The sequence below is a fragment of the Dipodomys merriami genome, unplaced genomic scaffold (assembly GCF_024711535.1).
Source record: "Dipodomys merriami isolate MVZ:Mamm:240054 unplaced genomic scaffold, mDipMer1.0.p SCAF_121, whole genome shotgun sequence".
In the NCBI taxonomy this organism is placed as follows: Eukaryota; Metazoa; Chordata; class Mammalia; order Rodentia; family Heteromyidae; genus Dipodomys; species Dipodomys merriami.
This window is the reverse complement of record NW_027202505.1, coordinates 606,715-620,630: the sequence shown is the minus strand read 5'-3', so window position 1 is coordinate 620,630 and position 13,916 is coordinate 606,715. Positions and strand designations below refer to the sequence as shown.

At 41.6% G+C, this 13,916-nt stretch overlaps 2 protein-coding genes across 4 annotated transcripts in view; one reads left to right on the top strand and one right to left on the bottom strand.

The window, feature by feature from the left end:
* Positions 1-3,162, bottom strand: part of LOC138823626 (zinc finger SWIM domain-containing protein 5-like) — a 121,302-nt gene extending 118,140 nt beyond the window's left edge. For both annotated transcript variants that reach the window (XM_070017042.1, XM_070017044.1), the window contains exon 1: positions 2,536-3,162. In XM_070017042.1, the coding sequence (XP_069873143.1) occupies positions 2,536-3,157 (622 nt within the window). In that variant the 5' untranslated portion in view covers positions 3,158-3,162. The remainder of the gene's footprint in view (positions 1-2,535) is intronic.
* Positions 3,163-3,366: 204 nt separating this feature from the next.
* The window catches only part of LOC138823624 (4-hydroxyphenylpyruvate dioxygenase-like protein), a 54,764-nt gene continuing 44,214 nt past the window's right edge, over positions 3,367-13,916 (top strand). For both annotated transcript variants that reach the window (XM_070017041.1, XM_070017040.1), the window contains exon 1: positions 3,367-4,439. The gene's annotated coding sequence lies outside the window, so the exon portion shown is untranslated. The remainder of the gene's footprint in view (positions 4,440-13,916) is intronic.

Below are 13,916 nucleotides of genomic sequence, written 5' to 3'. Positions count from 1 at the left end.
TACAGGCGTGAGCCACAGGAGCCCAGCAAAAAAATGTTTTTATGTATCTTTTTCAGAGACTCTGAAATTATCATGTAAGTGACTACATTTCCCATACCAAATATCATATTTTAAAAATACCTGCCAAGGGGCTGGGAAGTTGGCTCAGTGGTAGAGTGCTTGCCTCACATGCATGAGGCCTTGGGTTAGATTCCTCAGCACCACATAAGCAGAAAAAAATGCCAGAAGTGGTGCTGTGGCTCAAGTGCTAGAGCACTAGCCTTGAGCTGAAGAGCTGAGGGACAGTGCCCAGCTCAGAGTTCAGGCCCCACAACCGGACCCAAAATAAAATAAAATAAAAATAAAAATACCTGCCAAGAATATGTGGCTCATACCTGTCATCTTAACTACTCAAGAGCTTCAGATCTGAGAATGCAAGTTCAAAGCCAGCCTGGCTTTGAAAAGTCCATGAGACTTGATCCCTAATCAGAAAAAAAAGCCAGACTAGAGATATGCTCAAGTGGTAAAGTGCCAGCTGTGGCTGGGAAAAGCCATGCTAAAGCAAAAGGTCCTAAGTTCAAGCCTCGGTACTGGCACAAGAGGGGGAGAGGGATGATTTAAACATGATCTACCTTATCCACAAAATCTGATTTCACTTGAACTTGTCATTTTAATCACTTTAAATATATATGTGTTTTTGTGGGGATGGGAAGGGGAAACTGGGAGAGAGTGAAGGAAGGGAGGGATGATATTGCCCAAAATGTACTCATTACCTAACTTATGAAACAGTATCCCTTCTGTATATCACCTTAATAATAACAATAAAAATAGATACATTTTTAGAACTCTTTTCTCTCATTTGCTCTTTCAAGTTTGAACATTCTTTTAAATCTGCCTCACTTTAAAATGAACATTTAAACTGATTCTTTCGTTTAAAATATTTTAAACAAGAATCCTAGAAGTTAACTGACCTAAACTCAGAAATATCAAAGCTTACATATTAATACTTATATTTATTTTCATGGTTTCAACATTTCAGTATTAAACTTGTATAAAACTACTCAATTCATTCTTTCTAAAATACACAAAAACACAGAAAGGACTAACATCTTTCAAATAAACAAAACTTTCTCAATTCAGTATCACAGGATTTTCTCTTTTTTGTCACAGGATTTTCATTTCACATTTGCAAAACAAATTATGATATGCTGTTGTTTTAATAAGAAACACAGAATTTAGTAATTCTTAACAACCCTAAGCAGACTGCTCTATATGCAATACTGCTATGTACTCCTCTGCAAATAAAAATAATTTTAGATAGGTTGATTTTACTTGGGTAGAAGAGAGCTAAATATGTGGGGTCAATATATGCATGCCTGAGCTTGTGAAACAATCTCCTTCCAACTTCTTTCAAAAATCAATATTTTCCTTAATAAATACATTGGCATGTACTGTACAATAAAATGCATAACGTATATACATCCAGAATGTAGAGTGCTATAGTAATCCAAACTACGGAGGGGGGACGGGGGGGAGACAACGTTTTTAAATTTTCCACAGAGAAAGTCGATGTTAAACAATGTCTCTTTTTTTTCTTTCTACCTAATCATTCCACAAATCAGGTACAGACCGTTTATATATTTAATAGATTAACAAGCTGGCTAGAAGCTCAAGAGGAGTAAAAGAAAATCATTTTCCATTTTCATACAAAAAAAGAAGATAAAACAAAAGCCTATAAAGACTTGTTAAATGAGAAGCATTTTAAATCCAGTATGACCAGCTTTTGATTTACCCTAGTCTGACAAGGAAGAGAAACCCCACCCCCACTCCAGATTGTGTGGCTTTTTTTTTTCCTTGGGTGGGGGTGCGGAGAGGAGAAGCTGTCAATTTCCATCTTCGGTTATTGTTAGTCCCGTCTAAATTTCCAGCATCACTGATTCAGGGGGAAAATATTCAAGCAGACAATCAAAATAGTCTGAAATGCAAGGTATCTTGTTTTTGTTTTGTTTTGTTTTTCCAATGTGAAAGTTAATTACAGAGATTCAAGCTGCTAGGACTACACACTGGCTGTGACAGCCTGTCCCTCAAACACTCCAAGACCGCTTGCTCCAGATTCACTAACAATCCTCTCCTCTCTAAACTTAAATTAGAAGGGGGGAAAAAAGCATTTAGAAATTAGTATATACAAAAAAGGCACACTTCCCCATTCTTTTTGCCTCTGGTGTGGGGACAAGGGAGAGAGGGGGAAGAGAGAGAGAGAGAGAGAGAGAGAGAGAGAGAGAGAGAGAGAGAGAGAGAGAGAGAGAGAGAGAGAGAGCCCTACCTATTCGCTCTTCAAACAAAAAGAAAGAAATGGGGTAGAGGGCCAGTGGGTGAAAGCGTAGTAGTGGACTTAAAGGAAATGTTGAGAAAAGTTTTTTATGTGACTTGTTTGTCCTTCGGCAGGGATACAGGAGTTGGGCAGAAAGCCCCGGTGTTGACCCCGGCCTGGGGCAGAGAGAAGGCACCTGCAGAAGAGGAGGCCGGGGACTAGAGAGGGGACCGGCGAGCACCTACCGACTTGCAGCACGTTCTCCACGGAGCCGCTGTCCAGCAGACGGATGCCGCGGCGGAACGGCAGTCCCTCGCCGCCGCCACCGCCGCCGCCGCCGCCGCCGCTGCCGCCGACCGCGCCAGCCCCAGTGCCCAGCCCGGGGGACGCCCCAGCTGCCGAGGCCCCGGAGGCGGAGCCGGCCGGAGCGGCGGCCCCGGGGGGCGGCTGCGGCCCCTCCTCGGCCGGCGAAGCCCCCGCGGCGCCTCCAGCCGAGCCGGCGCCCGGGCCGCCCCGGTACTGGAAGCTAGAGTACATGCAGATCTCCCGCTCGTTCCGAGGGAAGGACCAGTAGACGATGCGGCGCTGCACGGGCTCCGGGATCCGTTCGAAGCGCTCCTCCACCCGCTCGTACGCCCACTTTTCCGCCACCGTCTTGGCGGCGCAGTCCAGCAAGGACTCCGGCTGCAGGTGGGGGCGGGCCCCGGGGGCCAGGCAGCTGCTGCCGACGCCCCCCACCCCTCCGCCGGCCGCCCCGGGCAAGCCGCGGGGGTGGTGAGCCTGCGGGCTGGGCCATGGGCACAGCCTCTTGGCCGGAGAGACCGGCGGCGGCGAGAGCAGCTCCTCTCGCTCACCTCCTTCCGCCATTGCTGGGGACTGACTGACTGACTGAGGCGGAGGCGGCTGCTCTGGCAGCGGCGGCGGTGGCAGCGGCAGCGACGGCGGCGGCGGCGGCGGAGACCCCGGCCACGGCCACGCGCCCCGCGCAAGCGCCCAGCAGCGGCGCCTGGGGGCGGGGCAAAGTGAACCCACGAGTACGCTGGCCCGAGTGGGAAGCCTGGGCCAGTCGGGTGTGCGCGCGCCGCTAGCTAGGGCCGGCTGGGGTAGCCCGGAGACGAGCGCGCGGCGGCGGCGGCGCGCGTTGTCCCGGCCGCCGCGGGCGCGAGGAGAGACGGGAGCGCGCGCGGGCCCCTGGCGCGGGCACGCTCCGGGCACAGACAGCCAGGAGCGCGCACCGAGCGCTCGCGCGGGGCCGTCGGCCGCCCAAGGGCAGGAAGAGCCTGGGCAGCCAGCCTCACGCCTGCAAGCCGTCGGGTCCTCCGCCGTGCGGAGAAAGGATAGGGCCCGCGAGCCATCTGCGTGAAGCCAGAGGCAGGTGGGACATCCGGAGAGGAAAACTCCAAATCAGGCTCCTGAGGGAGACAGAGCTGACGGGAGACTTTCACCGCCGAGGAGAGGACGGGGCAGAGAGATGCGGAAGGGAAGACGTGAGGGAAAACAATCCGAAAGTTGGGTGTGGAAAACTCTCCCCACACTACAGCAATGCAGGAGGACGCCGGCGCCCCGCCCCGCTCGGAAAGCCGCTAAATCGGCGGTGCTCAGTCCGGACAAAGGTCGCGCTGCTGGGGCTGCAGCTCCCTCGTGGGGTCCTCGGGAGCGCTTAGCACCTTGCATCCTAGGAAAGAAAACACTTGGTGTGGATTCTGATGGAATTCTCTGATCCCCTGCTTCCAAACTTATGTTTCTTAGACTTTTTTTTTACGCCTTGATATGATTTTCCACAGCCTTCCTAGTTTTATTTGTCTAATGTCCCATCGCCAACGGATTGAACTCTGTGACAGAGGGGGTCCGAGTCTGTTCTCTACTACATCTGATCTTCCGCCATGCACATTAGTGAGTACCCAGTAATGACAGCTTCGTCCCTGTGTTCTCCATAAACAGCATGGAGTTGTGACTGTCCCCTTGTTCAAATTTTCGAATTTGCGAACAAACTTACTACTACAACCCTAAATGTTCCAAGAACTGTATTGAAAGAGTTTCTATAGCTGAGTTCGGCAATCAAAATGAAGGAAAGGTAGTGTCTAAAGAATGAGAAGAAAATGAAGCAAGTGGTGGTGGAAGGCTGAGGCAAGTTCAAGGCCAGTCTGAGGTACATGATGAGATCCTGGGGAGGGGCAAAGAATATGAGAGAGAACAAATGATTGGAGACAGGCTGCAGCCAAAGTGACTTTGGTTGCACTCTAATCTCAGAATTAAGAGATACAAGCCATAAATTTCAATTGGTGTGAATCACTCTCAATTCTATGTGATGCTAATCATGACAAATGGGGTTAAATCGTTTGTGAAAGGGAGCTACTAATAATGCCTCTACATATAAGTATGAATTAGAAATAAAACTGACTACTTTGTATAGTATTTAATATATTTAATATTTCTTTATATATGTAATTGGATTGCTTGAATCTAGTATCACAATTTTAGGTTCTTTTCCTCGAATATTTCTGTTTGGAGGAGGGGAAGGCAGGGGGATAAGTGTTCGTTCAATGTTTATCTCCCTGACTACACTATGAGATCTAAGCTAGAAGCCATTTGTATATAATTGTCTCTCCTTAACACCCAAAATCATGGCTACATATATAAGCTGCTGGAAGAATATTTCATTTTGGACCAACTAAGATGTTACTCTGATTAAATCAGTAGCTGATAAACAGGTTTTAATAGCGATTGGGACAAGGTAATGTTAAACAGAGTCTGTTGTTGTAAGATAGCAATAGAGGGGCACTCTACCCAAGAGGCTCAGATCTGAGGATCATGGTTCAAAGCCAGCCTGGGCAGAAAAGTCTGTGAGACCCTTATCTCCAATTAATCACCAGAAAACCAGAAATGAATCTATGCCTCAAAAATGGTAGAGCACTAACTAACCTTGAGTGAAAAGAGCTGAGGAACAGCACTCAGGCTCAGAGTTCAAGCCCCAGGACAGGCAAAAAAAAAATTCAAACCTTTTGGTTTTTATATTTTAAGTAGTTGTACAAAGTGGTTTCAAATTCCCTAGGGCTGGGAATGTGCCTTAGTGGTAGAGTGAGTGCTCACCCAGCTTGCATGAAGCCCTGGGTTCGATTCCTCAGTACTACGTTCACAGGAAAAGCCAGAAGTGGCATTGTGGCTCAAATGGTAGAGTACTAGCCTTGAGCAAAAAAAAGCTCAGGGACAGTGCCCAGCCCTGATATCAAGCCCCAGGACTGGGGGGGAAAAAGAGTCCCTTAAGAATCAAACTATTGTATGCATGTATGTATGTATGTATGTATGTATTTGACAGTCATGGGGTTTATACTCAGAGCACTGTTCCTAAGCTCTTTTCACTCAAGGCTAGCATTCTATCACTTTGAGCCAGAGCACCACTTTCTGCTTTCTGTTTTTTTTTGAGTATTTTATTGGAGATAAGCATCTTACGGACTCTTCTGCCTGGGCTGGCTTCAAACCCTGTTCCTCAGATCTCAGACTCCTCAGTAGCTAGGATTGCCAGGAGTAAGCCACCGGCACCCAGCAAACTTTGATTCTTATGAGTTCTATTTAACTAGATGCTTAAAAAAAAAAAAAAAAAAGCTGAAATCCAGTGGCTCACACCTGTAATCCTAGCTACTCAGGAGGCTGAGATCTGAGGATTGCATTCCAAAGCCAGCCTGGGCAGGAAAGTCATGAGAATCAAATTAACCACCAGAGAACCAAAAGTGGCTCAAGTGGTAGAGTGCTAGCCTTGAGCTGAAGAGCTGAGGGACAGCGCCCAGGCCCAGAGTTCAAGCCCTATAACCAACAAAACAAAAAAATAAATAAAAATAAAAATAAACTTAAGAACATTAAATAATACTGGAAAGTACAAAGAATAGCATACCTACACCCATATTCTCACTTTCAGAATTAATCACTATTACTATTACTAACGTCCATTTTAATCATCGTCACATAACATCCACAGAAGCAACTATACCCTGAGTTTAGAGTCTATTTTTAAATTGTGTAATATATATGTGTGTGTGTGTATTTTAATCAATTAAATAACAGTATCTACCCTCATACTAGTGTCTTACTTTTCCTATACACACATAAAAATCTCACTTCTCCCTAGGTGCCACAAAGTAGTCCATCTGAAGACAGTGTGGTGTCACAAACTTGTAATTCCAGCACTCAGGAGGCTAAGTCAGGAGGATCACAGTTTCTGGCCTCTATAGGGAGTTATAGACCAACATGGGATACATAGTGAGACAAAAAAATTAAAGTAAAATATCACATTTTATTTCAAAGCCTAACATCACTATTTGTCTATATAGACTTTACAGAAGTGACAAACCCTATATGCCTCAACTTTCTAATTTGTAAAATGGAGATCTTAAGAACCTAATAAGGCTATTATGTAATTAAGATATCTAAATTTTATGAACTAGTACCTAGTGTATGGTAAGTACTCAATAAATGTTAGCTGTTACATGCTTACTTCACTAAGAATGTATATTCTTAGTGATCCTCAGATCTCAGCCTCCTGAGTAGCTAGGATTACAGACATGAGCCACTGGTGCCTGGCTTAGGCTTTCTTATATGTACATATTCTAGAATTTCTCCTGGGTATATAGCTAGAATTGAGCTACTGACTATAGAATATGTAAATATGCTGGGTGCCAGTGGCTCACACCTGTAATTGTAGCCACTCAGGAGGCTGATATCTCAGGCTTGCAGTTCAAAGGCAGCCTGGGCAGGAAAGGCCATGAGACTTTTATCTCCATTTAGCCACCATAAAACCAGAAGTGGTGCTATGGCTCAAGTGGTAGAGCTCACAGACAGCATCCAAATCCAGAGTTTAAGCCCTATGACCAACAAATAAATAAAAATAAAATAAATAGAATATATAAACTTTCCATTTTACTGTTTTCTATTTGAGTTCCAATGTGGCCATACCAATGTTTTAGTTTAATAATGGTGAATTTAAGCATCATCTTATATATTTTGGCCATTATCTTTCCTTTCTGTTAATTGCCTAATTATGTCATTTTTCTACTGGAATTGTTTTTATTTCTAGTACTTTATTTCTTCTAGATAGTACTGCTTCATTATTCATGTTACAAATATCTTCTTTGGATATATCTCTTATTTTTGTTAATTATGTCTTTACTATATTTTGCTATACTGAAGTGTTTGTCTGTTGGTGATGTTGGGGATTGATCCCAGGGCCTTATATATACTAAGCACATAATCTACTATTGAACTCTTGAAGTGCTTTCTTTTTTTTTTTGTCAGTTATAGGGCTTGAACTCAAGGCCCAAGCCCTGTCCCTGAGTTCTTCAGCTCAAGGCTAATGTGCTAGGCCTTTGAGCACAGCACCACTTCTAGTTTTCTGATGGTTAATTGGAGATAAGAGTCTCATGGTGGACTTTCCTGCCCAGGCTGGCTTTGAATTATGATCCTCAGTTCTCAGCCTCCTGAATTGCTAAGATTACAGGCATGAACCACTAGTATCCGGCCTGAAGTGTCTTAAATTTTAATGAGGTCATATACCTAACTTTTGTTTTATGTTTTGCACATATTACCCTTTTTAAAGGCTTTCTCTATTTTCCTCTGATAATTTTGGAAGGCTTTAGTTTCATTTTTAGGTCTTTTTTTCCACATCTGATTTTTTTTTAATTTCATGACTCTAATCTTAATCTTTTCCTTAATCTTTCCTTAGGAACCATTTGACCTATGAAAAACCAATTTATGACAGGTACTGCCAGTGTTGTAATCCTAGCTACTCAGAAGGCTGAGATCTGAAGATTGCTATTCAAATCCAGTAGGGGCAGAAAACTCCATGAGACTCTTTCTCCAATTAACCACCAGAAAATGGAATTGGCAGCACTGTGGCTCAAGTGGTAGAGTGCTTGCCTTGAGCTGAAGAGCTAAGGGACAGAGCCCAGGGCCAGAGTTCAAGACCTATGACCAAAACAACAACAAAGAAAAAAAAGAAAGAAAGAAAATTGAAAGACAAAAACAAAGAAAGGTAATTCATCCTACTAGTTATCTAAAATTTGTAAGTTTAATTAGAAATTTAGCTATTAACTTAAAGTGTATTATTGGAAGAGGAAAATAGATCTTAAAATATAAGGTAAAACAGAAAAAAGAAGACTAGAAACAACACTATGCATGTAAAATAAGTTGGTCTTTTTTTGGGGGGGGGTCGTGGGGCTTGAACTCTGTGCCTGGGCATTGTCCTTCAGCTCTTCAGCTTCAAGGCTAGCACTCTACCACTTGAGCCACAGCATCACTTCCAGTTAATTGGACATAAGTCTCACAGACTTTCCTGCCCATCTGGCTTTGAACTATGATCCTCAAATCTCAGCCTCCTGAGTAGCTAGGATTACAGGCATGAGCTACTGGTGTCCAGCTGTGAGTTAATTTTTATAAATAGTAAAATGTGAGGGCCAAAGTTCTCATTTTTTTAATTTTTATTTTATTGTAAAGATGGTGTACAGAGGGGTTACAGTTACCTAAGTAAGGAAATGAATACAATTCTTATAGAACTAAGGTTCTCTTTTTGTACAGGTGTGAGCCACCAGTGCCCTGTCCTGTTTTTCAAATTTATCTTAGCTACCTGTACATCTTTTCATCTGTATAAATCTTTAATACATTTCCAAAAAAAGGTTTTACAGAGATTTTTTTGTTGAATTACATTAAATATAATTTGGGAACAATTCATATCGTTATAATTAAGTCTTCACAAGCATCGTATGTATATGGTTCTTCTATACTTATTTTTAAAGGAAATCTCTTATTTTTATATTTTTCTGTGGCCCTAATAAGTGCTATGTATTTTTCCAGACATACTATAACAGGAAACAATCTCAATTCTAGTAGTTTATCATCTAGATGGTAAGATAAGATGAAAAGTTAACTACAGTGAGATTGAGTTAATACAAAAAAATAGATATACTGTACTAAACTTCAGAAGATTGTCAAATTACCTGAAGAAACAATAATTATTTGGGGAATCAGAGCAAAAATTGTGAAACACGTCTATTTCATATAGCTCTTAGAGAACAAGTAGAATTCAGACAGTCTCATAGGCTTGGGAAGGTCATTTCAGTTAGATTGAAAAACTTAGCAGAAACCCAAAAGCTGGAAAGTACAAAACTTTTTCATAGAACAATAAAAAAAAGTCTGATTGTCTGGAAAATAAAGATTAGAAAGTTATCTTAAAGTTGGATTTTTTTTCAATGCTAGGGATCAAATCCAGTACCTTGCTTTTGCATGCAGTCTACCCTAAGCAACGCCCCCAACCTTGTGAATAATCTCAAATGCCAAGTTAAGTATAGTTTAACGGACAGTATGGTCAATGGAGAACTAAGTCAGTGGAGGTCAATATGCATTGGTATAGTATGAAAACACTGCATATAAACTACTTTTCACATCTTTCCTCCATTAGTCTAGGCTTTGTACTTAGCACTTTATAGATCTTAGATAAATGTTTCCTCAGTGAATGAATGGATAAACTGGCTATGATGTGGAGAATCTATTTGAAGGGAAGAAATGGAAGACACACCAACTTCTTATGAATATATTCCAATAACGTTATTATGGTATTCTCAATTTGGATAATGATAATAGGGGACTTTTCCTCATGTACTGTTTCTATCCAATTGTTTCTAAAAACTGATACAATGAATATTAACATTGATGCTGTATCTTAGATTAACAAGGTGACTTTTTGTGGGGGGGATAGGTATGAAGCTACATTTTGTGATTTCTAACACATTTGCCATTTTTAAAGAAATACAAACAAACTATTTTTGAGGCACTATATGGAATTTTGAAAGTTACTGAGTTGTTTCAGACTATCTGGACATTAGGAATGGGAAAAAAACTTACATGAAGTTGGGAACTGATACAGAGAAAGCTGCAGGAAGATAAGGAGGCAAGGACATTGAATAACAATGATACTTAAAATTGGTACTTTTTCAGCTGAGAAATAAAGCATTGCTGAAGAAAATTGACTGAATTGGGCTAGTGGAAAGTACTACCATTTCAATTTCAATTGGTTCCTAAATGCTACTTAGTAACCCTATTATTTATCCCTAACTGATTAATACATTTATCTTCATTTTATTATATTAGGAATGGTTCAGAAAAGTTGTATCTTAATCAAGGCCACTAGCAAATCTGTAAGAACCAGGAATGAAATTCAGTTTGTTGAATTCTGAATGCCCAGGAGACAAAGACCTGTATAAGGCCTGCATCAAAGTGATCATATATTATCTTTCCTGGAAAGGGATTAAATTTAGCCAGAATGGGCTAATTGGGTTGATTAACTTAGAAAGGAATGAGCTATTAGATCTCCAAATAAAATATGAAAACCACTCCCTTGTTTGTAGACAAGTAGTAAAACTGGAAAAACATCACAAATAAGAGGAACAGCCAGGCAGTGGTGGCTCATGCCTGTAATCCTACCTACTCAGGAGGCTGAGATCTGAGGATCAAAGTAAGAAGGCAGCCCAGGTAGGAAAGCCAGTGAGACTCTTATTTCCAATTAACCACCCCCCCCCCCAAAAGCCAAAAGTGTAGCTGTGGTTCATAGAGTGCTAGCCCCGAGCAAAGAACCTTGGGGACAGGTCCTGAGTTAATGCTCCAGGACTGGTATGCGTGCACACACACACACACACACACACACACACACACACACACAAATATTAATAATATGAGGAGGAAGAAACAGGAGGAGAAGGACAAGCAGTAGTGATTTATGGCAAGAGACTAGAAATATCAGCAGGCAGGATAATAATGAAACCCAAAGTAAGGACTTCTGTATATGTGACTTGTGTGGAGTAAATATGAAGGTTAATATTGTTATTGAGAGCTATGTGAGGTAATTGTTGACATTTCCAGCTCTTCAAAATCAGCGTAAACATTGGCTCAGATTGAAACAATACCAGTTTGTTGATGTTAGAACTGCTATTCTAATGTTTTAAATACAAAGGTCAATGTACAGACACCTGAAGTATATAGTCTATTTCTGGAAACAGACATTTAACAGCACATAAATATATAAATACAGATGCTAATGATGTGGCATGAGAGACATTTGGGAATATGGATGTTATTCCAACATGAAGATAATCCAATCTATATCTAGAGTACTTGCTGTTCCCACCTGCTATGTTGATAGGAACAGCAAGTACACTAGATTGATTAGAACACAAAGTTTATGTGAAGAAGTGAGACAAACTGTAGGGATGATAGGAGACAGTGTAAAAAGCTTTAACATGCTAATTAAATGAATCTGAATGTTCTTAAATTAGCAGAATTTCTTAGTTTTTTTTTTTTTTGTTTTTTGGTCGGTCATGGGGCTTGAACTCTGGGCCTGGCCACTGTCCCTCAGCTCTTCAGCTCTACCCTTGAGCCACAGCACCACCTCTGGTTTTTCTGGTGGTTAATTGGAGATAAGAGTCTCACAAACTTTCCTGCCCAGGCTGGCTTTGAACCAAGATCCTCATATCTCAACCTCCTGAGTAGCTAGGATTATAAGCACGAGCCACTAGCACCTGGCCAGAGATTCTTTAAACAGTCAAATAAATGTTTTAGGAAGATTAATCAGACAGAAGTGTATAGGAAGAATCAGGAAAATAGACTCTGGAAGCAGAGGATGAATTATAGGCGATAGCAAAAGTGTAAGAAAGTGATAAAAAGCTTGTAAGGAGCTGGGTACCAGTAGTCAACACCTAATCCTAGCTCATCAGCAGACTGAGATCTGAGGATTGTAGTTCAAAGCCAGGCTGGGCAGGAAAGTCCATGAGATTCTTTTCTCCAATTAAATCACAAGGAAAAGCTGGAAGTGCACTGTGGCTCCATTACATATATAGTGCACAAATCTTTTTTTTTTTTTAATTGGTCATGAGGCTTGAATACTGGGCCTGGGCGCTGTCCCTCAGCTCTTCAGCTCAAGGCTAGCACTTTACCACTTAAGCCACAGCACCACTTCTGATTTTCTGAGTGATTTATTGGAGATAAGAGTCTCATAGACTTTCGTGCCGGGCTGGCTTTGAACTGCTATCCTCACATCTCAGCCTCATGAGTAGCTAGGATTACAGGCCTGAGCCACCAGCACCCAGCTACTGCACAATTCTTTTTTTTTTTTTTTTTTTTTTGCCAGTTGTGGGGGGCTGAACTCTGGGCCTGGGCGCTGTCCCTCAGCTCTTCAGCTCAAAGCTAGTGCCCTACCACTTGAGCCATAGCACTACTTCTGGCTTTTTTCTGCTTATGTGGTGTTGAGGAATCAAACCCAGGGCCTCATGTATGCAAGGCAAGCACTCTACCACTGAGCCAACTTCCCAGACCTCCTGCACAATTCTTAAGTGTAAAGCCTGATCATTTTTTACCCATGTGTTCTCCATGTATCACAGATCAAAATGTAGGACATTCTGTCATACTAAAAAATTCCCTTGTGTCTTTTTCTAGTCAATATCCATACTCCAAAAGTACTTGTTATTCATCTAAATGTTATTGTATAGAATGAATCCTTTTTGTCTGTTTTTTCCACTAAGCATAATGTATTTGACAGCCATCTATGCCATTCTATGGCAGTTTGCTCTGTTTTTATCTTGGGTGGTATTCCATTATATAAATGTATCACTTGTTATTCACCCATTCTCCTTTTGATAGACATTCTGAGGTATATGTTAGTCAAAAGAGGATTGATTGCATATCAATCATATTTCTTAAAGTTTTATTAAAGCTGGATGCCAGTGGCTCACTCCTGTAATTCTAGCTACTCAGGAGGCTGAGATCGGAGGATCACAGTTGAAAGCCATCGCTGGCAGGAAAGTTCATGAAACTCTTATCTCCTATTATGACCAGAAGACTAGAAGTAGCACTGTGGCTCAAAGTGGTAGAGTGCTAGCCTTGAGCAAAAGAGCTCAGGTACAGCACCCAGGCCCATAGTTCAAGCCCTACAACCAAAAAAAAAAAAAAAAAAGGAGTAAAGATTGTAATGTAAAATCTGAAACTTCGAAACTACTATGGAGTAGCATAAGGAAAACACTTCAAGATATAGGCACAGACAATGCTTTCTGAATAGGAGTCAAATAGCTCAGGAAATAACAGCAAGAATCCACAAATGGGACTGTGTAAACTTCAAAAGCTTCTGTACAGCTGTTTAGGGGATACCAGTCAGTGGAATGGGGAAGGTGAAAAAACAGAGGTAAGCATGATCGAAGTATATTACATGTACACATAAAAAATATTATAATGAAATCCATTAAAACCTGTGAGAAAAAAACATATGGGGAAAAAAGAAAAAAAAGAGAAAAAAACACAAAAATTATAATTATAGGAAGTGGCTCTGTGGCTCAAGCAGTAGAGCGCTCGCCTTGAGCTGAAGAGCTGAGAGATGCCCAGAGTTCAAGCCCCATGACCGACAAAAAAAACCCCAAAAAACAAAAATTATAAAAAAGTAGGGGGAAGAGAAGCAGGGATAAGAATAACAGGGTGAATGTGATCAAAGTACATTATATGTCACAATGTATCCCCTTCATTCAATTAATATGTGCTAATAAAAGCCTTTTCACAATTTGAATAGTTATGTATCTATGACTTTATTATTAGGAGACAATAC